This window comes from Camelus dromedarius, chromosome 22 (genome assembly GCF_036321535.1).
Source record: "Camelus dromedarius isolate mCamDro1 chromosome 22, mCamDro1.pat, whole genome shotgun sequence".
Lineage (NCBI taxonomy): Eukaryota > Metazoa > Chordata > Mammalia > Artiodactyla > Camelidae > Camelus > Camelus dromedarius.
The window spans coordinates 19,299,682-19,324,819 of NC_087457.1; the positions used below are offsets into that span (position 1 = coordinate 19,299,682).

At 43.5% G+C, this 25,138-nt stretch overlaps 1 protein-coding gene across 1 annotated transcript in view; it reads left to right on the top strand.

The window, feature by feature from the left end:
- Positions 1 to 1,543: 1,543 nt before the first annotated feature.
- LOC105102390 (prolow-density lipoprotein receptor-related protein 1) overlaps positions 1,544 to 25,138 on the top strand; it is a 35,006-nt gene continuing 11,411 nt past the window's right edge. The window contains exons 1-22 of the mRNA XM_031440186.2: positions 1,544 to 1,549; positions 2,757 to 3,516; positions 4,070 to 4,183; positions 5,160 to 5,279; positions 5,680 to 5,919; positions 6,964 to 7,077; positions 8,141 to 8,260; positions 9,523 to 9,648; positions 10,224 to 10,427; positions 11,145 to 11,313; positions 11,795 to 11,963; positions 12,808 to 13,033; positions 13,814 to 13,939; positions 15,335 to 15,559; positions 17,213 to 17,524; positions 18,193 to 18,405; positions 19,534 to 19,728; positions 20,274 to 20,486; positions 22,122 to 22,357; positions 23,217 to 23,346; positions 23,568 to 23,752; positions 24,575 to 24,761. Of these exons, the coding sequence (XP_031296046.2) occupies positions 1,544 to 1,549; positions 2,757 to 3,516; positions 4,070 to 4,183; positions 5,160 to 5,279; positions 5,680 to 5,919; positions 6,964 to 7,077; positions 8,141 to 8,260; positions 9,523 to 9,648; positions 10,224 to 10,427; positions 11,145 to 11,313; positions 11,795 to 11,963; positions 12,808 to 13,033; positions 13,814 to 13,939; positions 15,335 to 15,559; positions 17,213 to 17,524; positions 18,193 to 18,405; positions 19,534 to 19,728; positions 20,274 to 20,486; positions 22,122 to 22,357; positions 23,217 to 23,346; positions 23,568 to 23,752; positions 24,575 to 24,761 (4,390 nt within the window). The remainder of the gene's footprint in view (positions 1,550 to 2,756; positions 3,517 to 4,069; positions 4,184 to 5,159; positions 5,280 to 5,679; positions 5,920 to 6,963; positions 7,078 to 8,140; positions 8,261 to 9,522; positions 9,649 to 10,223; positions 10,428 to 11,144; positions 11,314 to 11,794; positions 11,964 to 12,807; positions 13,034 to 13,813; positions 13,940 to 15,334; positions 15,560 to 17,212; positions 17,525 to 18,192; positions 18,406 to 19,533; positions 19,729 to 20,273; positions 20,487 to 22,121; positions 22,358 to 23,216; positions 23,347 to 23,567; positions 23,753 to 24,574; positions 24,762 to 25,138) is intronic.

The window sequence follows — 25,138 nt, forward strand, 5'->3', positions numbered from 1 at the left end:
TCACTATATGCAGGTGACATGATACTATATACAGAAAACCCCAAAAGCGCCACACAAAAACTACTACAGCTGATAAAAGAATTCAACAATGTAGCAGGATACATGATTAACATACAGAAATCAGATGCATTTCTTTACACTAACAATGAATGCCAGAAAAAGAAAGTAAAAAAAAAAATCCCTTTTAAAATCTCATAAAAATTACTTAGGAATAAACTTGACAAAGGAGATGAAAGACTTATACACAGAGAACTACAAAACATTGATTGAGGAAATTAAAGATGATTTAAAGAAATGGAAAGATATCTCATGCTTTTGGATCAGAAGAAGTAATATTGTTAAAATGGCCATACTGCCCAAAGCAATCTACAGATTTAATGTGATCTCTATCAAATCATCTAAGACACTTTTCACAGAACTAGAACAAATAATCCTAAAATTTATATGGAATTACAAAAGACTCAGAATTCCCAAAGCAATACTGAAGAAAAAGAACGAAGCCAGAGAAATAACCCTTCCAGACTTCAGATAATACTACAGAGCTACAGTAATCAAAACAGTGTGGTACTGGCGCAAAAACAGACACATGGATTAATAGAGAGCCCAGAAATAAATCCATAGACTTATGCCCAATTAATCTTTACCAAAGGAGGCAAGAATATACAACGGAGAAAAGACAGTCTCTTCTTAATGTTGAATCAACTTTGCATTACTAGAATAAACCCTACTTGTTATTCACTATTATGTATTTTTTAAACTTCTTGATGCAATTAATTTTGTTTAGACTTTTGCTCCCATATTCATAAGTAATATTTGTCTATTATGAAGTATTACAATTACAATAATTTCATAAGACAAAATGGACTAGGACACACTCTAATGCCCTCATCTGAAATTAATTAAAAATGTATAGATCCTATTTCCAAATAAGGTCAACATTCTGAGGTACTGGGAGTTAGGACTTCAATGTATCTTTTCTGGGGAACAAAATTCAACCCATAGCAGTATCAAAGAAGGATTTCTACATTTATCTGAAAAGGCTATTGAAATACTTCTGTGGCTAACACATATCCATGTAAGGCCAGATTTTCTTCATATACTGCAACCAAAACAACGTATCATAACAGATTGTGAATACACAAAATCACATATGAGAATACAGCTGTCTTCTATTATCTTTACAGAGATTTGAAAAAATGTAAAATAATGCCAGTGTTCTCATTAAGTTTTTGTAATCTGGAAAATGTGATTATTTTTCATAAAATATGCTATTTATGTTAACATTTAATAGATGTTTTACAAAATCCAGCTGTTTCAAGCTCCCTGGACTCTGATCTGTCTCCTCTGCCCCTTGAGACCACTGTATTCCCCCTCCCTTTCCAGGTTTGGTAATTGCTTCCAGGTAGAATGCCTTTTTACCCTGGGTGTCTGGAAGGCAGTGCACAATGTACACTGCTTTCATCATGAGGCCTATCACTGATCTGCTCTTCCGTCAAATTACGCCTACCACTACCCCACTGAATCACTCCAAAATGTAAGCTCTATGAAGGTAGGTAGTTTTGTCTGTTTTGTTCACTGATGAATCCTCAGTGTCTAGAACAGTGCTTGGGACACAGGAGGAGGTGCTGGATAATTTGTTAATGCATTCAAGGAAGGTGTGAATTTTTATGCTGGTTGTAACAGGACTTGCATTTAAACATTTGATAGGGAGAATATAATACTTTAAAGAGAAATATAAACATTTAAATTACTTATTATTTATATCACCTGTGTCTATGGCTACCTCAGATTAGGAGTTGATGCTGACTGTTTACAACAATAATAAAGCCACCCTTTATATGTACATATAATCTCATTTAGTTGAGATTCGATCCCAGGTCGATCATATTCCAGTCCCAGGTACTTACCACTGGCTTCAGTGCCGTTCTGAGGACCAGGGAGGAAAACTGGTCCATATTCTTATACCTCTGATTACTCTATTGTGTCATGGAACACCATGAAGCATCTCAATCTGGTTCCAAAGCAGTAACATTTCAGCAGAAATCGATATATTTTATGAGATTTTTGTTAAAAGCAGAAAGGTCCTTTTAATTGGGCTTATGCAATCAGAGCATACAATGAATTTAAGGAAAGCTTCAGAACATATGGCATTCTGACGTCTTTGAAGTGTGGTTTGGTGGGACCGGCAGTGAACACGAAGAGGAGGTATGATTTAGAAGAAAGCTGTTGGAGTGTTGTGTTGCAAATAAAATCTAAGTAGGCACTTTGCAATTCACTGTTCTGTTTCTTTTCTTTTCTTTCTTTCTTTCTTTTTTTTTTTTTGTTTCTGGTGTTTTACTGCTGCCTTTCATTCCCAAACACTATAAATGTTCCTTGCCAGTTTCCATTCTAAATTCAATCTCCACCGTGTTCTCTCCAAGAATCTGACACTTCTTTCTCAGGGTGTCCTGGAAAGAAGGAATGTCACAACTTAGATAAATAAGGGGGTGGGAGAGTGGTCTGTCTGAGGGAATGTGTCGCAGACTCCACTATCTCATCCCTAAATGGCAGCATTTGGATTAAATGACCTCTAAATTCCTCCAGACCTGTAAATCTACCACCCTACAGGGATTATATTTGACTCTGATTCAAACCCATCAAATTTGATACATGTCCATGTCCAATTGCTTATTAAAGTATTCCTCTCCTGGCAGTGATACAGACTGAAAGCGGTAGGTGTTTTTCGGGGCTCTTGTGCTGTTACTCTGTTTTTACAGTTGGCTGACCGCCAGTCTAAGAGGACTGACTTGTCAGAGCTGTCATTCCAGACCTGGGGTCAAGGCCTAAACTGCTCAGGTGGGAAGACAGGAGGCAGCAAGGCGTCCACGCAGACAGCAGCCCACAGATCAGCAGTCACAGTGATGCCCTCGGTTTGGGGCTATCAAGCCCCTGCTTTTCAAAGCGAAGTCTCAGGGCCAGCAACAAATGCGTCATCTCAGAGTTTGTTAGAGTATCGGGCTCCTCCCCAGACCTGCAGGACCAGAGTCTGCGTATTTAGGAGGTTTCCAGGCGTTCTGTGGGCACAGCAAAAGTTTAAGAAACCTTTAGTTAGACCTTTAGACCACCTTTACCTTAAGCTTCAGTGTGACACGAGCCCTGCATTAGCTGAGCGTCGGCTGTCCCACTGCAGGAGCGCAAGGAGCCTAGGCACTCCTGGCCAGTCAACATCCGCGGGGAGCCGGATGCGAGGCGCCGCGACTCCCTCTGCAGCCCCGCTGCATCCCGGCGGCTCTTCCCCGGGATCCGGCAGCGCCAACTCCCCGCCCACGGCCCCCAGACCCCGCCGCCATTCCCCGTGCGCCGCGAGGGAGCGAGAGAAAGCCGCCCCGGCGCCCGCCCCACCCGCGGCTCCACGCGCAGCGCGCCTACCTCCCGGGTCCCCGCGCTGTCTCCTCGCGGCCATGGGGCGCCGGGAGCTCCCTCTGCTCCTGCCGACGCTGCTGGCTGTGCTGGGCGGCCTCGAGGGCTCAGTGGCCGGTGAGTGGGGCCCGCGGACCCGCGCTGGGAGGGAGCTCATCCCGCTCTGCTGGCTGCGGGGTTGCTGGATAGGGTCGGAGGAGAGCTGGGAGCGCCCTCGCTGGCTGTGCGCGGCGTGTCCCCCGTCCTGTGACCTTTGATCCGGGAGGGCGAGGCTGGGCCATCTGGAGAGGGCCCCTGCTTCTCCGCTCTTTACTCCTTGATAATTCCTCTCAGTGAGTGGGAAGGGGGGGGCGGTGGGCTCAGCGGACAAATTCCTCGACTTTTTCTCTTCGTTTCTCAGGAGCGCACTCACTCTCTTAGGCTATTCCTTCCCCCAAAGTTGAGGCGAGTGGGATTAGCTTTCTTGCCCTGGTCTCTGACTGGGACCCACTGCTGCCCGGGGTTTCATCAGGCAGCAAATTTAACCTCTTGGCGGCCCGGGTTTGGGGACGAGGTGCCTCCCTCCAGAAAGCCCCGGAGGAAATGGGGCTTGGGCCCAGGGTCAGGTGTCCTCCTGGACCCACAGAAGTCAAGAATTCTCATGGCTTTGCTTCTTGGTCATCCAACGCAGATGAAATACAGTGTAATGTGACGAGGCAAGCTGCATGTGGTGGGGGATGCATTCCTGTGGCCTGGCTCTGCAACGGGGAGCAGGAGTGCCTGGATGGGACGGATGAGCAGTGTGGTAGGCACTTCTCTCTGCTGTGTCGTGTCAAATGTCTTCCTGAAATAAAGTCAAGTACTTCTCTGTGCCAAGAGAGCTCAGATCCCCAGGAGGGACGCCGGAGCACCTGTAAGTGAGGAAAGCCTCTTAAAAGATGCCTGGCATCCCTGGGCAGTAAATATGGAAGGGAACAGTCCTCATTAAAACAGGAAGACCCAGCTGTACTTGGTGAGGGCTATGTTCCTTTTTTCCACCTATGTGCACGTTCCTAGGGTCATCACTTAACTGTACCTAATTTAACATGAAACCTGAGATATCAAAATGTGTACTATTACAGGTTTGAGTAAAATTTTATACTTGTAGAAATCCTCGGCCCTCCATACACTTCACCCCAGCTCCCCAAGTTTACTTGCTTCAGCCAGTAGGCAGACTTAGGTGGAAGTATTTGAAAGTCTAAACATCAAGGCCCAGTTCCCAGGTTGCCTTACATCTTAATATAGTCTCAAATTCCAAAGGAGTTCAAAGAAGTGAATCTGTAAAACTGGACTGCCCAATACAGTGGCCACTAGCCACATGTGAGGATTTATATTTATTTAGATGAATACAATAAAAAAAATTCAGTTTGTTTATCATAGTAGCCACATTTCAAGTGCTCAAAACACATGTGACTGGTGGCTACCATTTTGGACAACACAGAGATAAAGTGCTTCTGTTGTCACAGAAGGTTTTATTGGACAGTGGTGTTCTGGATGAATGATGAGGAGGATATGTTTATTGATCTGCTAGGTGATGGTCCCTGAGGAAGGGGTACTGAATTGTAGCATAAGAAGTAACGCAAAAAGGACAGGCAAGTTTAGGGTTGACTCCAGTGGCACATCAGGAGTTATTCCTTTGTTAATTAAAATACTTAATATGAAATCCAAATTTAAAAGACGCTAGTGCCCTGACAAACACCCCTTCCTTTCTGCTTCTTATTGAACATGCTGCTGGCCCGCAGAAGAAATATGTCGTGGACACCCACAGGCCTGGCAGTGTGATGATGGAAAATGCATCTCTATTAGCTGGCTTTGTGATGGTGTTGGTGACTGCTTAGATGGCTCCGATGAGGTTAACTGTGGTAGGTACAACTTATGTTTACCTTCAGTCACATTCTGTTTATTAACAGCATTGGTTAACATCAATAGTATTAAGTGAAGCAAGCCCATCATTAAATAGCCTGCCATACGTGCTAAACCCAGACATTAAATTGTCTCTGGTGTCACAGGTGCCTGTTTTTCCCCACTTACTCATTTTTCAAAATGACCTAAGGTTAAAAAGATTATTAGCTTTATTGACTTAAAAAATTATTTAGGGGTGAAACTTCAGAATACAAACTTGTGGCCACATCTCCAATGGCTACCAGCCCTTTCAAGCCTTGGTTTTCTATAGATCAAATTCATCAGCAAACCATAAATACCTAAATAAACAAGCCCGTGGGACAGCAGTGCGACCTCCCTGAGCCAACTCCTGCCTTTTAGAGAGACTGACAGCACGTCCGGACCAAAAAATCCAGTGCCCAGGAGATTCTCTGTGTCGCGATGCTTGGGAACTCTGTGATGCCAATAAGGGCTGTGAAGGTAGGCTGGACGAAGCACGTGGCCCCCGGACTGGCTGCATGGCTGGGCAGTGGCAGTGCAGGAACGGCCTGTGTATCACCCACCGCTGGAGGTGCGATGGCCTCAACCACTGCGGGGACTCCTCCGATGAGGAGGTCTGTGGTGAGTCCTACTCTACCCCCACCTTTTGTCTAAAGGGAAGGTCGTACTATGTTGGCTGCTTTCTGCAAGTTGTGGTTTCATTCCTATGGCTGAGACTGCCATCCTAGATCTAAAATAGGATGTTTGCTAGCAATAACCAAGATTTAGTTACCCTTGGAAACATAAAGCAGTGCTTAAATAGTAACTCTGCAGCGGACACTCTAAGCATGGCCTCGAATGTTCCCACCATTCAGTTCTGGCCAACGCACAGAGCACCTGAGCATCAGTATCTGAAGGAAGCCTCCTAACAGATGCCTTACATCCTTGTGTAGTGAATATGGAAGAACACTCCTCACTAAAAAAAAGAAAACCCCCAAAGAACTCAGTGAGCACTACAATCCTTTTTTTTACCTGAAACACACAGTGTAGTGGAATCCCCAACGTTTTGGTGAACCACAATTCTATTCACCCTTTCTTTTCTAGCATTAAATCTGTAATCTCAAATGTGTTCAGATTCTAACATTTTAATAATAATTTATAACCTGGCTTCTTAAGAGAATATTTCTTTTAGGGCTAGTATTACCTGAATTTAATACCATGTCAATCAGTAATATTTAATACTAATTCAGTTCAAATTTACTATTATTTCAATCCAGGGCCCAGAGGTCTTAACATCTTTGATATCAAGTCCAAATTCCTGAAAACTCTGCTTAAAAAGATAAAAATAATTCTTTCCTACCCAGACTTGCATTGGGTTAGTAGAAATATTGCCACTTTCCTTACCCACTGTAAGCATTGTCTATTTTTACCACCACCCTGAGTATTAATGAAAAAGAATGCTTATATATAAAACAGATAAACAACAAGTTCATACTGTATAGCACAGGGAACTCTATTCAATATCCTGTAGTAACTTATGGTGAAAAAGAATATGAAAACGAATGTATGCGTGTTCATGTATGGCTGAAGCATTATGCTGTACACCGGAAATTGACACACTGTAAACTGACTATACTTCAATAAAATATATATATACAAAAAAAGAATGCTTAATTTCCTACACAGGGCCCTGTCCAGAAGGCATGGTTAGATGTGATGAGGGGAAATGCATCCTAGAATCCCTGATGTGTGACGGGGAAGCAGACTGTACTGACGGTACCGATGAACCTGCCACATGTGGTAAGAAATCAATTGCTTGGCTTAACATGGAAAGGGGAGAGTAAGATTAGGTAACTGAGTGCCCCAGTTATCACCGGGGTCTACTCTCTGAGACAACACTTGGACTCAGACGTCTACGGGAGCAATTATCCTTCAGTGATGGAGCGCTTACATTTCACAAGCTCCAACCCTTGGCTTTCGTCTCCTGAATGTGAGCCAATGCTCCTGAGCTATAAAAATCGCTGTTCTCATATTGTAGCTTTAAGGAAACAGACGAGCTCACCACTGCAAACAACACTGCTCCTAAAATTCTGGAATAAAGAACACAAACTTTGCCACTGAGAAGCAATACATTTGTTCAAGACAAAATGGCAAATTCTTTAAGAATTTAACTGAAAAAGGACCCAAGAAGACCATTTCATGGTGAGGAGGGATGCTTCTGAGCAAGCACCTCTGACTTTGAAACTCTTGTGGTTCTCACGTAAAAATCACTGTTGGTTCCAGTTGGGGCAGAGGGAGGGGGGCATCTGTCCCCAGTCATTTTGTTGTCTGTCTCCTGTTTCCCCCTCAAATCTGGTCTGAGACATTATGATGAAACCTCTCCAGTAATGTGAAAGGCCGCGAAAGAAGCTTTTCACAAAAGGAACACATAAGAGATACAAAAAGCATAAACAGTGAGACACAAAATACAGGTTTTTGGTCCTGTATAGATAATTCACTGGGATTAGCAAATTATTATATCATTTCCTGAGCTAAGGGCCTCACCTGCCCATAAATTCTAGAAAAAATACAGAAGAGGTCGCTGGTCCCTCCACAGGTGACCAATACACCAACATCTGGAATTGTCCAGACTGTCCTCCCAGAAGGAAACACCTTTCCCCTGCTCCGTGATTCCTAACTTTCCTTGTTCTCTGGTTTCCCCGAAAGCCTCCACATTCCTAGGTAAGAGGGCAGGGTCGAAGGTTATTCTTAACCAGTGTTACACTCCTCACACAAGCACAGAGGTTTGTGACACAATATGGTTTATAAGACGTCTGATCTTTACCATGGTCAACTGTACTGACCACTGTCCTGTCTCTACCAGGTAAGAACTGCTCTCTGGCCAACGGGGGCTGTGAGGGGCCCTGCAGTGACACAGACTGGGGTGTTCAGTGCTCGTGTGGAGCTGGATGGCTATTACAGCCGGATGGTCAGAGCTGTGGAGGTCAGAATTCATTTGGCTCATCTTCAAAAGTTCTTGTGGTAGTAAAATATACATAGCAAAATTTACCATCTTAATAGTTTTTAAGTGTGTAATTCAGTGCCATCCACTACATTCACACTGCTGTGCAACTGTCACCACTATTCATTTCCAGAACTTTTGCATCATCCCCAACAGAAACTCTGTACCCATTAAACAGTAACTCTCTGTCCCTGCTCCTGGGAACCTTCATTGACATTGTCTATGAATTTGCCTGTTCTCATACTGCATGTAAGTGGAATCATACAGTATTTGTCCTTTATGTTGGGCTAATTTTACTTAGCCTCTCTTTAAGGTGGATCCATGTTTTAGCATGTCTCAGAATGTCCTTCCTTCTTAAAGGCCAAATAGTATTCCAGTGTATGTAAACAGTTGGCTCTTTGTATCTGTAGGTTGAAGACGCTGGGTAAGGGGAATTCCAGATAGTTCCAGAAAGCAAAATTTGAATTTGCTGCATGCTAGCAACTATTTACATTGTATTAGGTATTGTAAGTAATCTAGAGATGGTTTAAAATGTATAGAAGGATGTGTGTACGTTATATGCTAATACCACACTATTTTATAGAAGACACTTGAGCATCCATGGATTTTGGTATCCTCGGGGGTCCCAGAATCAACCCCTTGTGGGATGACTGTATACCACATTTTGTTTGTGGGATTATATACCACATCCATGCCTCTGATGCACACGTGGGTGGTTTCCACCCTTTGGCTGTGGTGGAGGACATTGGTGTACAAGTGTACAAGAATCCCTGCTTTCAATGCTCTTGGGTATATACCAGAAGTGGAACTCGCTGAGTCATATGGTAAATTCTATGTTTAACTTTTTGAGAAACTATCAAGCTGTTTTCCACAGTGGCTGCATCACTTGACATTAGCAATGTACAAGGGTTCTGATTTCTCTACATCCTTGCCACTCATTCTCAAATTAGGCTCCAGCTGGCTTGAGAGGAGCCACGTCCCCAAGAATGTTGCTAGGGTAACACAGATAAATATACTGTACCAGTTAAACCTCTGCATTGATGGTTCCCTACAGTGATGGTTCTGCTGAAACACAACCACATAGGTGGGAATTCTACGGAGGCAGCAACTTCTATCCCAGTACCCAGCACAGTGATCTCCACATATGACAGGTCTCGTGAGCACCTGAAAAGTGGCCCAAAAGAACAAAAATACTCAAGAGATTGTTCCTCAGTCTTCTCTAATTTACAACTCTCTATCATCAGATGTGGATGAGTGTTCTACAGCATACAGCCCCTGTGGCCAGCTGTGCATTAATACACCAGGCTCTTATTCCTGTGAGTGTATTCGAGGTTACCAGCTCTACAATGGCACCGACTGTCGAGTGACAGGTAAGCTTCAGTACTGGAAGCAAAGCTGAGCTCATGCTCTCTTCTCAGCAGTAGGTGTAGATAAAAGTGATGTAGACGATTCACTTTAAGGTTTGGTATTAGAGATGACACTACTCGTTACATAAAGAAGCGGCTATTATAACATTCATTGGTCAATTTTGAGTATCAGGTGCTATCAAGTGTCTATAAAATGATTTAGGTTTTCTATAGGATAATACAGTTTGGGGCTCCAGAGACCCAACCAATAATCTCAACTTGTTCTGTGCTTCCTTAATGATGGGACACTTAATTACATTTGGCTGCTATATACAAGGCATGGAGAAGGCTTCTGTCTAGGGGAGAAGGGCTGAATCTGAAATCAGGCAGAAAAGTTCCAAAGATTAGTTTTAATGTGCCGGAGCTCAGAGGAGGAATTGAGGCTTCAGGTGGTCAACTAGATCCGCTCTCGATCCACCTTAGTCCAGATTTCAGGGATAAGTGGATTTTGGCATGGGCAATGGGACAGCATCTTTAGTTAAAGGGAATGGCATGGAAGGAAGTTTCATAGGAACGTGTCACTCCTACTTCTATTGCAGATGATGCTGTTAAAATTCTTACCGCAGCTGATGGAGAACTTGGTGTCTTGGATCAAAGAACAGGCATCTTTGAGACTCTGATACCTATAAAATCAAGGCCTACTTCTGTTGCATATGATCTTGAGAGAAGCATGTACTTCTGGGTGGATGAAGTCTTAAATGTGTTTGTTCTTGGAAAGCCAAACTTTGTTCCTCTCTATCCAGGTATATTTCTTGATATTAAGAGCCCTAGCTTCTTCAGGTTACTTAAACATAGTGTAGGAAGCATATGTGCTCATCTGGACATATTCTGTGACTCCCTTGTCATGAATTATGAGAGTACATAAAATCCTGATTCAAGATACTGATTCTATGTAGTTTGGTTCTACGGGAGCTTTGTAGAGCATAACCTGAGAATGAAATTGCTATTAACCAGTACTGAAAGTTTGAGGATGTGGCTCAGGACAAGTATTAGTCTCAGCCCCATCACTAGGTGTGTGACCTTGAGCAAATTGTTAACTCCTTTGAACCACTGTGTACAAGATGAGGGTAATAGCATTGGTTAAGTGTGAGGATTAAGCTAGACAGTGCGTGGGAAGAAAGTGCCTAATGTAGCCCTGGGCGCAGAGAAATCCTCTGATAGTAGTTGGGAGGTGGAGTTCATAACAGTTCATCGGAAACTTCTGTAATAAACAGTGTCCCAAATCAAGGTCACATTCTCTTGGATTTCTTGGTTATGCTTTTATTAAAGTCCTTCTCTGTCCTAATTGCCCACCGTATACTGGAAACCCCTCACACAGCTCTGGCTCTCATTCCCTGTGTCCTACTTGCCTCATTGTGTAGCTTGAAATCAGAAGATGTAGAAAAGATTTGTCTGAGTCTCTTTTTTCAAGATGGGTGTAGAAGAATACAGAAATATAATACTGTCTCCTGTATCCCCAGAATTTAAAGCAGTGAACAGTATCTCTTTGGACTGGTTCACGGGACAGTTATATTGGGCTAGCAGCTTTGCAAGGGTTGTCTGTGCTGGTTTAAGTGATGGCAGAGGCTACGTCAAAATCTTGGAAAAGGATCTTGTGCCAGAACAGCTAATAGTGTTTCCTGCAAAGAAGTAAGTAGTGTTTCTTTTGGAATATAACCAATGATCTTGGATATGTTATTGTATGTGTAGTCTTTTTTAAAATTAGAAGAAAATTTTTTTTGATTGGGGTGAGGTAATTAGGTTTGTTTGTTTATTTATTTATGTATTTATTCATTCATTCATTCATTTATTTATTTTTAGTGGAAGTACTGGGGATTGAACCCAGGACTTCATGGATATATTATCTTAGATATTTAAGTTGATAAAAGAATACATCAACTGTTTCAACCTAGTCCTTATTTGCTCAAAAAAATTCTTAATTTTGAAGTCTCAATTGAATACCATAGAGCCAAACTTTTCAAAGTCTACTAAGTCTAAGAGCAGAAATCTCCAGCATTCTTAGCAGTGCAGTGATTTGAGGTCCATGGGGGAGAGCCAGGCAAGCCTGGCTGTTCAGTCATATAGATGCTCCCGAGGGGATTCTCTAATCCTTGTGCTTTGCTTTTCTCAGGTATTTGTATTGGGTGAATCGAGGTGGGAAAGGCATGAGGACTATTGAAACTGCAGGGATGGATGGCTCTGACAGGAAGGTGCTGACAGTTGTAAACATGGAGGAACCTGCAGGACTGACGCTGGACCATGTGACTGGCAGGCTCTACTGGATCAGTGAATATAAGGAGGTACCGCAGATGGGTCAGGAGGAAAAAGGTAAACCTATGTAGTAGGGGTTTGGTAGGACCGTGGTAAATACAAAGTTCTCTTGAGTCCTCCACCAACTTGGTGAAGCATCTTCTGGCCATGAAAAGTGAGAAAAGCAAGCCCTAACTGCACAGCATCTTCAGGTAGAGCCAGGCTGTATCAACAGAGGTGGGGAGACTTAGTGTGACTTTCTTAAGCTCTCTACAATCAAACTCAGCACTGAAATTTCCTGGTAGTATAGGTCATGTTCTATGTGGTACCTAAGATACAAAATTTTAAAGATGGCGGACCACTTCTCTGGAAGCATGCAGTTACTGAAGTACTTCAATGTCTGGCACTCACATTTCTAGGTCTTAATATTACAGTTCATGTCATCTCATTTTTGGAACCATCAAACTAGAAGACCAGTAGGACATGGTGGCTGAAAGCTTAGATTTAGGAGTCGTATTTTTAAGCCTATTTCTTCCAGCTATGATATCTGGCCGCTTAGGTGCCTCTCTGAGCTCCCACTACCCTCTCTGAAAATAGAGAGAATGCCCACCTCAGAAGGCATTTGGAGAATGTAGTGGAAGGATTTGGTACAATGTCTGGATGCAGACAATAAGTTATAGTAGCTATTTGTACAAAATATCTGTGACCCTGGTTTGTATAAGAAGCAGCCAGATCCACAGGCTTTGGCATTAGCCGCCATGGATCCTAACACAAGTTCATCTCTATCAAGCTGATATCAGGTAAAGATGTTTAATCAGTGTCCAAGAAACTGAGGGGCACTACCATGGTCAGCACTTCACGCTGATGCTCCCTTGAGACCCTCTAACCCTTCAGTCCATAGAGACGGTAAATGTGGATGGCAGTGGGAGGCACACCTTTCCTGAAATCTTCTTGGAAGATGAAGTTCCAGTAGGACTCGCCGTATTTGAGAACTCCTTCTTCTGGGCAAATAAACTACAGCTGCTTCGTATTTCACCGCACACCCCAAAGGAGAGAGTGGCGCTACTAAACACGTCCGTATCTGCCTTCTCTGTGCTCCACAAGTCCCAGCAGCCTAAGAGTAAGTCATCAGCTTGCTTTTGTGAAATGCTTATGAATCAGAACGCATACTAAATGGAAAACACCTAAATAACTACCTCGGTCTGTTGTTGGAAACTGCTGTTTTGAGGCAGGGGAAATGTTCTGGGTATCATTCCAGACACAGACAGGACTTCTGAGCAAGATGAACTGAACGAAAATATCTACTGGGAAACATTCCAGGCACACATCTTGCTCTTGTCTAACATGGCAACCCGAGGTTTAACGTCTGAAATACACAAAACAGGGTCATAAGCTGTTCACAGAAGGGCTAGAATAGCTTACTCACGGACATGTCCATTGATAACAGAAAATTTAACCAAGAGTAGCATCCTCCTTAGAGGAGGAAGTCAAACATTCACTGACTAGGAGTTAAAAACTTGCGAATCTGAAATTGTACGTGAGTCAACTCAGATAATGCTTCTCAAATGGGCCCAAGAAACTAAGCAAAGTGGAGAGCCTAGAACCATGACTTACTTCCTGTAAGCAAGTTAGACAGTCATTTTGCCTTAACTCCGAGAGGGAAGATGCTTTTGGTTGAAGCTTAATGGCCCAAGCTGAGTACAGATAGGTAATTGTAATGATCTGAAAGACAGGGATCCACAGGAGTTCAAAGTCAGTATGCCTAACCTAGGAGGTAACAAGTGTATCGGGATTCCCCTTAAGGCAAAAATGCCTTAACTCCCCTTGAGTCTTAGGTTTTGAACCGGTTTGGATTAAATACGTCTGAAATTGTAACTAACCTGTTTTTATTTTAAAACAGGCAGATACCCAGCATGTGTTCCAGGATCTTGCAGCCACTTATGTCTCCTGTCCCCTGTCCATCCCAAGGGCTATAAGTGTGTTTGTCCAGAGGGGATGTTTCTTCTACCTTCTGGTACATGTAGCAGTAAGTACGCTGGGTGAAATGGGTTTGGCTCAAAAAGGCACTTCCCGTGGTAGGTCTGGAAATAATATAGCTTCCATTTTTGGATCAATCGCTTTTATACTGACAACCTACTTTGATGACAAATTTTGTTATCAAAAGAACTTGATTAGTTTTTTATTGTACTAAAATAAGCATTACAACATGTACCATTTTAACTATTTTTAAGTGTAGTGTCCAGTGGCATTAAGTACATTCACATTTTTGTACAACCATCACCATCCATCTCCAGAACGTTTTCACCTTCCCAACTGAAATTCTGTTCTTGTTAAACAATAACTCCCCACCCCTTCCTCCCCCAGGCCCTGGCAACCACAACTCTACTTTCTGTCTCTATGAATTTGACTACTTTAGGTACCTCATATAAGTAAAATTATACAGAATCTGTCTTTTTTGTGACTGGATTATTTCACTTAGCATAATATCTTCAAAGCTCATTCATGTTGTAACATGTGTCAGACTTTCCTTTTTAAGGCTTAAGGCTGAATAATATTTTTAAGGCTGAATAATATTTTCTTGTATAGATATACTATATTTTGTTTATCCATTCATCCATCTGTGGACATTAGGGTTTGGTAAGTTTTAAACCAGGAAAAAAATAGCTTCTATGTGAAAACTTAACAGCTAAGTTGGTATAAGAAACACTCTATAGTCTTATGACTGTTGTGTATTCTGACTTATAAGCAGTGTCTCCTTCGGTATTAATGTAATTCCTCGTGTTGCTGTTCCATCTTTGAAATGGTAAAGGCTACATTGATTATCCATTCTACCCAAATTAATTGACTTTTTTTCTATAGAAAATTGAGGCTTTAAGAATAAATGATGTAAACGTTTTGATATTCTAACTACCTTAAAAAAAAACATACTTCAGCAGAGGTAGCTATGGCGTAATAAGCTGCTGCGCCCAACTCCAGACTTCAACTGAAACTGTATTTTAAACATTATATATACTGTTAAATACCCAAGTAACTTTCCTTTAGAGAAACAATAGGGAGTTAAAATTCTTTGTACTGAGCCTTGTGTGCTACAAGCAAGGACTTGATGACTTCACTGAATCAAATGGAGCAGCACTACAGCCCTAACCCTCGTGATTCTGTGTTAACCTTTCAGCAGAAATTCAAAAGGCTCGGTGCCTTGGGAAAGCTGAGCAGCACTGCCATTTGCCCACATGACTCCCTTCTCCAAGGAAGTTCTGAGGGGCATTCACATCTTATACGTCATATGCGTGCTTCTAAAGCGAATTTTATAAGATTCCTTTGGAGGGGAACCTCGCTTTGAGAGAGGGGCATAGCTCAAGGGGGGAGCACAGGGCTTATCTGACAAACAGTTAAAGAATCAATCTCTCCTTTTCCTTGATAGAATTAAAACTAGTGTTTTCCTCTGGCAAGCGTCTCTACTTGTTGAAGGTTGGTTTTATGGGAACTTCTATAGAGAGAACTGTAATTCAGGAGCATCCTAGGAACATCTATTTACTGGATATTGACTGGAAAAGAAACCTGATCTACTGGACAGATACCCGGGGGCATCTGTTCCACTCAACTGGCTATTCAGGGGAAAAGCAAGAGATTAGGACAGAGCATACAGGTGAGTTGGGGGTGCCTATTTTATTTTTTTTCATTTTCTAGCTCTAAAATTAACTAGAGCCAAAAACCCTACCTGTTTCTGATTCAAAGAGTGGTCAAAGAGTGGTTTTTAAACTAATTTAATATTGTGTCTGATGTACCCTTGTTCTTACGAGGGGTGGGCAGACAGTTTACAAGGCCACCATGATTTGGGAAATCCTATGGTTGGTGATAAGGTTTTTAAAATTCTATTTTTCTGGCCTTAAGCCTGGGTAGGATGAAACGGACCTTAAATATTTCAACTTTGCATTGCAGATTTTTCTTACACTAATTTAGGAGCAATTTGCAATGCAGATTTCAGAGTAAACTAGCAAGATATTTTGTTAATATGATAATATATACTTTCTCTCCCCTCCCACACTCCTGCATGGCATACCCCACCCTCAGCTCCCTGTCCTCAGCCTAAATGCAAATATCTGCTTTACAAAAGAGAACTGGGACTTGAGTTCCAGAGTGAGTAATCTGATTTCTGAATGCCTGTGGAGTGGGTACTTCAAGTACCAAGGATCTGCTTTACTACAGGAAGTGCTGTGTTGGAATACGTGTTCCTGAGAGCCTTCAGAGCAGTAGAATCTACCCAGAGCCCTGTGGGCAAGCCTGGCACATAGAAGCTTTCTGTCCCTGACTAAGAGAACTTCAGGGATAAAACTGAAACAGGCAGTGATCTTGCAGTACATCTGATGGCTGTCTAGGAAACTCTGATCATGGATTTCTTCCCACTTAATTAAAATGTAACTCCCCCCACTGGCTAATCTTTGATAACTGGTTTCTGTGTTACAGCTATATCAAGGATTTGCAAAAGACTGACAATTCCTTTGAGTTGGCTCTCGTGGTGAATTTTGAGTCCCTGTGATAGATAGCTCTGAAATAGTAGAAAATATATATTTTGGCCTCTGTCCCCAGTTAATGGCACAGAGCTCCTAAGACCTTTGTAATTTCCTGAGTGATAGGAACTGCTTTTGTTCTAATGAGACAATGCTTGGTGGGCTTTGCAATGCAATGCAAAATTGAATTTAAGGTCCATTTCTATCCTACCCAGACTCAAGACCAGAAAAAGCTAAAAAACCTTATCAGTGCCTCTGGAGGTTGGTCACAGAAAGACTGCTCCATGACTAGAAGCTCAGAACTTTCTATTTGTATCTTGTAATTGTAGATCTCCTCACTGTCTAGCCATTGTACTGATAACCTTTCATACTACTGTCCTGGTGTCATTTGAGCCCAATCTCTGCCTTCCCAGAGCAATTTCAGTCCTAGTCACTTGACATGTAATTGATTGATTTTCATCCTTAGCCTGTGAAGAAGGAATGTGAATCTGAAGGTGCAGACCTGCATTCAAATGCAGGCCTTGCCACTGAAATATCTAACTTATAAAATGCAGTGCCTGTCTACCTTGCCAGGTGGTTGTCAAGTATCAAATGAGCTCATGTGACAGACAAGGTGGGGAACCAGAATAGTCACCATGGGGCTCATTGTGCCACCAAGGTGTGTGGGCTTGTAGGGACTGATCTTTGCATTCCCCTAATTGTCTCCCTTCTATCCTTGGTCCAGAGTTTAAGACAGTGTGTGAACTTATTTGAATGCCCTTTCTAATGGAAGTGACTTGTCCTCCACACAGTCTGTTCAGCTAGTGTGGACATACCGACTGGGAACTTGTACTGGCTGCCCTGTGACAGAAGTGCTGTTCAGAAGACTAGAATCACTGGCCCAGACACACGTACCCTGTACAGAACAGGCAGTGTTATCCTGCATCTTCTTCTCGACTGGCCAAAGAGGCTGCTCTACTGGATGGAAAGTGGGGAACACTTGCAAAGTATGACCCTTGATGGCAAAGGCAGACAGGAAATCTGGAGAGGCACCTGGACGGCAGACACCCATGTGGCCCTAGACCTCGGCTCATCTAGCATCCTCTGGGCCACCAAAGGGTCAGGTAAGCACTACACAACCAGAGAGGTTGGAAGAAGCTTAAGAGGATGAGTGGGAGTCCTGGGTTTAGTATAAGGATGCCAGCCATTCTTGGAACTCATTAGATGTAGGCTCAAACTCTGACTTGCATAGTTACAGCTTGAGCACAGACATGGACCTTAAGCTCAGCTCTCATCTATAAGTCTAGATTTATGATTTTAAAGGTAGAGAAACTTCAGAAATCACATAATTTTGAACACTGCAGGCGGCTACTTGTTTCTATCTCTGTAAGTAGAAATAATGGAACCAAACTTCCATTGCAAACGAGGTACAGGTGCTTCAGTTGTAACTCGAGAGCAGGTACAGATTATGCCTTTGTAGCTGAATGTGATAATCTTCTCACCCAGAGGCCATCCTTGAGAACTGGTAGCTGTGTGCTGATGACTCGGGGTTCTAAGACAGGACACGGGAGGTGGTAAAGTCACATCTGATGTTTCCATAGGGCAGACCTTGCTTTTCTGGAGCTTTAACCACTTTCTTGGATTATCTTTAAAGATAAAACTAAAACCTATAAGACTCTGCTGATTTTCAGTGTGAGGTCATTGAACCTTGCAATCCAGTGGTACCCATGCCTCCTCACTGTCATGAGTTACTTGTTCTGTGTCAGCTTGTAAGAATTTGACTCTGCCCTAGGGTTGCAAAGTCTGAGTCTCCTAAAAAATAGAACATACACTTTGAACAAGACCTGGAGTGACGGGATGATAGCGGCCCACGAGCCTTACCTGGTGACCCTGAACAGAACAGCTCTGGTGCTGTGGAACAGGAGGATGCCAGAGCCCTTCTTGGTGTTGAAAGAGCCATACATACAGAGAATGATCATCCTAGCAGAGAACCTGGAGGTTCCAGGTGAGTCCTCCCCTGGGGGGGTTAATCTTTGAGATCCACTTTCCCAGGCTCTCCTCGGTGTGTGCTTCTAGGAGAAAATCCTGGGCATCTTCCAGTGTGTATGGGCAGTCATCCCAACCAACGACTCAGCGGGCCTTCTCCCTAACTTTTCCTTGTCCTGGTCCTGGAGAAGTAAGACTCTAACACGTTTCTCAAAATCGCTAAGTGACACGAGTTCCTAAGTAATACCCCAAGGAGGGTGTACACCACAAGCCCCTTTCGGGATTCATCTTTCACATTACCATTTTGCAGCTTTCAGTCTGGCAGTAAAGAGATCCATTTAACTTGCTCTAAACCAGTTTTCCAAACTGACTTCACCAAGGAACCCCCTTTCTCATAGCAGTGCCATCTTGCGGAGCACCCTTTGTGGAGCTGCTCTGGGTTGTGGTTACCCGGAGAAGCAGCTCTTCCTCCTGCTGAAGCTGGGCCTTGTCATTTAGATTAATCTGCTTACACCTGGGTTAACGCTTTTCATATAAGCCTTTGGTGTGGTGCCAAAAGTTCTGATTTTGGATCTTGAGGCAGAAAAAGAAGAAGTTTTATCAACAGAATTCAGAGGGCTTTCTTGGTAGAAGCAGCCGGAAGTCCCAAGGGAGAGTAGAAGCAGAGATGGACAGAACCTTTCCTCCTTATTTGTACTTGCTCTGTTTGGGTCTCTCATCTCCTGTTGTCTAAACTGCCTTATTTTTGGATTCATGGGTTTAACCTGATCTTTGAGGCTAAGAAACATCAGGCATATTTCTTAGGTGGTAAAGGGTGCCAATAAAAGGTTAACTTTTTGGTAAAAAATATAGTTTTGATTATTCTACTAACAAATCTGTTAGGTTACTGGGACAGTTGCTGAAGAGTACTCACTGGTAACTTTTAGTAGTGTGACTTGGACACCTCAGAGTAATGCTGGTCTCTGTCCTACAGCATGCGATGCTAGAGCAGGAACCAGACAGAACAAGTCCCTGTCTTCAGAAACTTACTTAATTTTGCATGCCTAAACCTAGCCGTGACATGGGTTTTCGAGGAGGGGACGGTAAAAGCAAGTCTCCACTGCTGAAACCAAATGGACAGACTTGCCGATTCACCTGTTTATTCTAGATCCTGAGGTAGAAGGAGCCACCACATCCACCCCTCGTCCTCCTCCTCCACCACCCCCTCTCCTCTGCACCCGATCCTCTGTCCCCTGTCGGAACGGGCAGGAGTGCATTTCCCGGGAGAACCTCTGTGATGGCAAGCGGGACTGCGAGGATGGCTCGGATGAAGAGAACTGTTCTCAGTTCTGCAACAGACCAGGTGTGTCACCATCTCCTGTTCTCGGTCTCTTGGTCCAGGTACACTGATTCAGCCTTGGGTGCACCATACGAAATGCCAGAGTGTTTGTTACTATAATCACACTGACTTTCCCTATGTATTATCATAGATAAAAATCACAGTCTGTCAGAATACTGACTCTGTGATTGTCCATTTTATCACATTTAAATCCGCCATGTTTTGCTAGGGATAATTTGTTGCTTCCTTGCTTCCTCACATTTGCTTAAGTTTGCCAATATTTGCCTTTATAGACTGACCTAAATGGACCACTTATAACAGACTTGGTAGTGTTTTAACAAGTCGTTAAAGTAACCAAACCTACAGGAGGCCTTATTATTTAAACAACCTAGTTCAGCTTGCTAACTTAATTGACTCACGCACTTTATTAAAGTTCACTTACGGAGCAACTAAGATATAGAACTCAAACAAGTAAGTTCAAACTCCAGAATGAGGGTGAGTTAATCTAATTATAAACCTACAGGGTGATGAGTATATATGGTGATAGCTTTTGACCCTTTCCATTTAAGGGGTCTTCCAGTGTCTGGATGGAAACAAGTGCATTGAGGAGAAGTACCACTGTGATGGGGCTCAGCAGTGCTTGGATGGGTCCGATGAGTTGGACTGCTGGAAGCCCGTAGAAGATTGTTCTCTGCGTTGTGACAAGACCCGCTGTATCCCCAAGAGCTGGCTGTGTGATGGCAACCCAGACTGTTCTGACAAAAAAGACGAGCAAGGCTGTAGTAAGTTCATGGAAGTTCCTCGCAGTATTTTCAACTGCATTACAGTCAGTTCTCCTTATTCAGGGTCGGTATGTTCCATAAAGTTGCCATGAACACTGAATTAGAGGATACTGAATCATTGCTCCTGGGAAAAATACAGGGTGAGGGTTCTTTGCGTCTCTGGTCACAACATTTTTGCCAGCCAATCAACATATAACCTTCTTTTATGTGTGTTTCTATTTAAAGACAACTTAACACGAATTGCTGGCTCATTAACAGCTAACAGTGCTGCAAGTCTTGCCAAACAAAGCTTATTTAATGCGTGTATTTTCTCCACAAGGCACATCGTAGATTTCTTACACTTAGGAACATCAGATAGCCCTTCAGCACTACTCTCGGGGCCACTTGAAACAGGAAAATTGCCAAAAAGTACAAAAAAAGGTGAAAAGCATGGTTCTAAGTGGATTGCAAAGAGGACACCTTTTTATAGTATGAGAACAGAAACAAGAAGGCAGAATGTTGCCTTGTTCTGCATCAACTAGAAAGGCTTGCGTCAGGCAACTCATATTTTTGCTTCTTTGTGCGCCTCTTCAAATGATCATGAAAGTGTGGGAGTGTTGATTTGGGGGGTTAAGATGAATTTTAGCAAGTAGGTGAATGTGCAAATACCGAATCCACAAATGATGAGGAGCAACTGTACCCACGACAGAGTTAACAGATGAAGATGAAGGATTCTGAGGTAGAGGGACCTTGGAGATCATGTTTGGAGATAGAAGGGGACCCCTTTCTATGACAAGATTTTCATTAGTGGAAAATCAGTCTACGTATAAAATAACGTATAATTTCTTGTTGGGCTGAAATCTGCCTCCTTGAAGATTTAATTTTGTTCCTAGGCCTTCTCATGGGATGAGCCATCTCATTGTAGACATCATTGCTTCCCCCTCATTTTTGGGGGATATACACCTTTATTTTCATTCTTCTTAATGATATATTTCAAAGGCCTTAATCATGTTGTGGGAGGAAGGTAGAAGAGAGAATTTGGGGAATGCAAGTGGGAAGAAGAGGAGGCTGGGTAAGGTACCATGATAGATTTGGATGTGGAGGTGGGGTAGCCAGAGGGTGTGACTGCACTTGGGCTCGAGAGAAAAACATCAGGAGGAAAAAGACACAGGAAGGAATGAGGGAGGAACCCAAGGTATAATTTATTTCTCAATACATATTTATAGTTTTGCCTAGGACTTGACCCTTTTTCTTGAGTCAAGTCAAGCAACTCCTATCTGGAGGAATTGAGTCCAAGAACGTAAGTTGTAGGGTATGTTGGAAATTATGGGAGAATTTCTCTTTTCCTGGATGACATTAAGATCCCAGAGGAAAATCCCACTACCTTACCTAGTCCAGCATCCTTCTACATGTCCTACATGTCCTCCCAACCTTGTCCCCCAGCCCTCATTCTTCAGGACCAAGAGCGTTTTCTGGGCTTGCTTAGTAGGTCTTTTCTAGCCTAACACTCTACTTGAACCACCTTCCTGTCCTAACACCTGCTGGGGCTTAGCTCTCAAGGTGACAGCAGAAGACTGAGGATCTTCAAACCGTTTTATCTCCCATCAAATTGCTTCTCTATCTGGCTGAGTTCTTACCTAAAGCTTTGTTTTTCAGTTTATGAAAAATGCAGCACGTCTGAATTTAAATGTCAGAACGGCCAATGCGTGTCTTCCTCCTTGCGTTGCGATGGGAACCGGGACTGCCTGGACCACTCAGATGAAGAGGGCTGTCCTGCCTGGCCCCTGACATGCCTGTCAGGGGAGGTGAAGTGCCCGAGGAGTGGAGAGTGTGTGTTGGCAGAATGGATATGTGACCATGACTTAGACTGCAAAGACGGAACCGATGAGAAGGTAGCCCACTCTCCTTTCAGTACAATACAGCTGACTTCTAATCGCAACAGTAACACATGCTTCCTAGTAGAGAACTTGGGAAAATACAACAGAGAAGTCTTCCATAATTCCTGCCCAGAAAGCCAGTCATAGCTGCATCAAAGTGTCCAAAGGGTTAATAGCCTCTTGTTGAAAGTCAAACTTGTAAGAGGTCTTTATTGTAGTAGGTTTGCAAGTGTTAGGTCTTGATTGTTGTGGCTTAAGGTCTTACTTAGATGCTCTGATGCTCTGCTTAATAGTCACGGTGACATCCACTGGTGCTCCCACATTGTATGAGATGCAGCCCGGGCTTTGAACTATTGCTTGCATTGATCTTAAAAAAAGTACTTATGCCCTAGTGTTCAGTAAAATGGGTAGTGTCTGAGGGGCTGAGACTATCTCAAGGTGCTGGAGTATAGCAGGTGCACAGAAGTCCCCCTTCCTTTCTCCCGTACATCCTGCACCAGATCTGAGAATCCAAGTCAGGTGCAAAATGTGGTGTTAAGTTTTAATTTACTGGAGTATGTGTTAGAAATGGTGGGAAGAATTCTACAGTAGAGTTTCTAGAGCAGATTCTTTTGCTTTGTTTTTAAGTGGAACTAAGACTTCCTGATTGGTCAGTTTGCAAAATAAGACATTTCTTCCCATTTCCCGCCCACGTTGGTATCACCTAGAACTTCTCGCCTGAATTCCAGATGCAGGAGTTTCTTTAATACATACCACTCGAGTTTTCAGGCTCTGTCTAGCCTTGTTTCAGGAGGGACTTGAGGCTTCCTCTTCTTCCAGGACAATTCCCAGGCTCTAAATGCAGGTGTTGTTGATGGAGTCACTGTCTCTTCAGGACTGTGACCCTGAGGAGCTTCGCTGTGGCTCGAGGCAGTGGTCCTGTGCCAGTGGAGACCAGTGTGTGCCTGAGCCCTGGCGCTGTGATGGGCAGACTGACTGCAGGGACGGCAGTGATGAGGCTGGATGTAAGTGCAGGGGAGAAGGCAGATGGCTTCAAAGGGGCACCTGCTGCTTGCTGCTTCTTGGCATGAGCACCTAGCTCAGTGAGCAGGTGCATTCGCTACAGGCCCTGAAATCCAGCCCTTTACCAGGATGGAGTCGTCTAGGATGCATACAAGGGAGGCTTGCTGTGGGAGGGATATTTGGCCGTGGGTTGATGATGAAAGTAGGAAGTCATTCCCTCCAGGCCCCCCTGGAAAGTGCCAGAGTTCTGAGTTCCAGTGCCGCTCCTCCACCTGCCTGGACCTCAGTCTGGTGTGCGATGGGAAGGAGGACTGTGCCGACGGCTCCGATGAAGGCGGGAGGTGCTCGTCGTCGGCATGTGGCCAAGGGCAATGTTTCCACACCTGCTACCCATCACCCCGTGGACCTGTGAGTGGTTTCAGTTCCTGTCCTTTAGCACCAGAGATGTGATTTAAGGAAGGGGGGAGACATCCTAATCTGGGCTGTCTCTGATGGCTCCTGAAGCTCTGAGTCAGAGTCTGAGTCTGTGGCAGAGCTGTCTGGATCCCTCCGCACCCCCGTGCTTGAGCCTTTCTGGTGAGTCCTGTCTAGCTCATTTCTTGTCTCGTGTCTTCTGGAACTCTGCTGCTCAGCCTCTAGAAACTCGACTACTAAGGTCCTTCCCACCCCAGCTGTGAGCTCTGGGTGACATTTAGGGTCACCAAAGCAGCAAGTTTTTGTGAATTGTCCCAAGAGCCAAAAAATCCCCCTCGTGATGAAGCTTAGGAAATTGAGTACCTCCCCATGGACATCCTTTCCATAAGAGTATTTAGAATGACTTGCCCTTAAATTGAGGACTGACTGTGTTCTGGTCTGGAATTACTAGTTGACTGAACATGGTGAACTTGATTCTGACAGGTACGTGGAAAAAAACTGTTCTGATGTCTGGTCACAGTAACATCTGTCGGCAACCAGTTCAGTTGTCTACGTGTCTTTCACTTTCGGGTTCTAGTGTCCTGGGCTGATTCCTTTGTTAACTTGGGACCCACAGTGGTGGCAAGGGGGTGAGGTGTGCGGCAGGGTTGATGAGATGGAGAAACTGACTGTAATTAAGATGAAGTTGGTTCAAAGAACAGTTTGAGTTGCTAACACTGAATACATTGCCATGTGCTTTTTATATCAATGTTGAGGCCTTTATATCAATGTTGTACTTGTCTTCAGAAAGTCTTAATGTTTTCCAACCTCTTTCAGGTATGTGCTTGTGAGCAAGGCTTTGAGCTGAAAAGCAGTGGCCAAATCTGCGAGGATGTGGATGAATGCCGGAAGTTAGGCGGTCAGCCTTGCAGTCAGACATGTATCAATACCCAGGGCTCCTACAGCTGCACCTGCCATCCTGGCTACTTGCTGGAGCCTGATGGCCATACCTGTAAAGCAACAGGTAAACTAGAGCTGGGACTATCTCCCAAGCTGGGGGTCAAAGGCTTGGAGGTCCTAGATCTTCCAGGAATATTGATACAAATCTCTCTTTATCAGGTCTTAAGTGTCCTTGCCTGCTTTACCTGTCTTTAGAACAAGACTAGCACGATCCCAAACTCCCTTTTTATACCTCATATTTTAGACTGAATTCGAGTCTGAAAGCATCCACTAATAAGGCATTAGTATAACAAAATCATAACTCGGGCCTCTGTTACCATGGGTTAGCCTTACCTAGAATTAGAATAAATATCTAAGGACCTGACAAGCACTTCTTTCCTGCTCACCTACCCCCAAATATTTAGTTTAAAATGTGGTTTTCAATTTAAGCGAATCATGCCT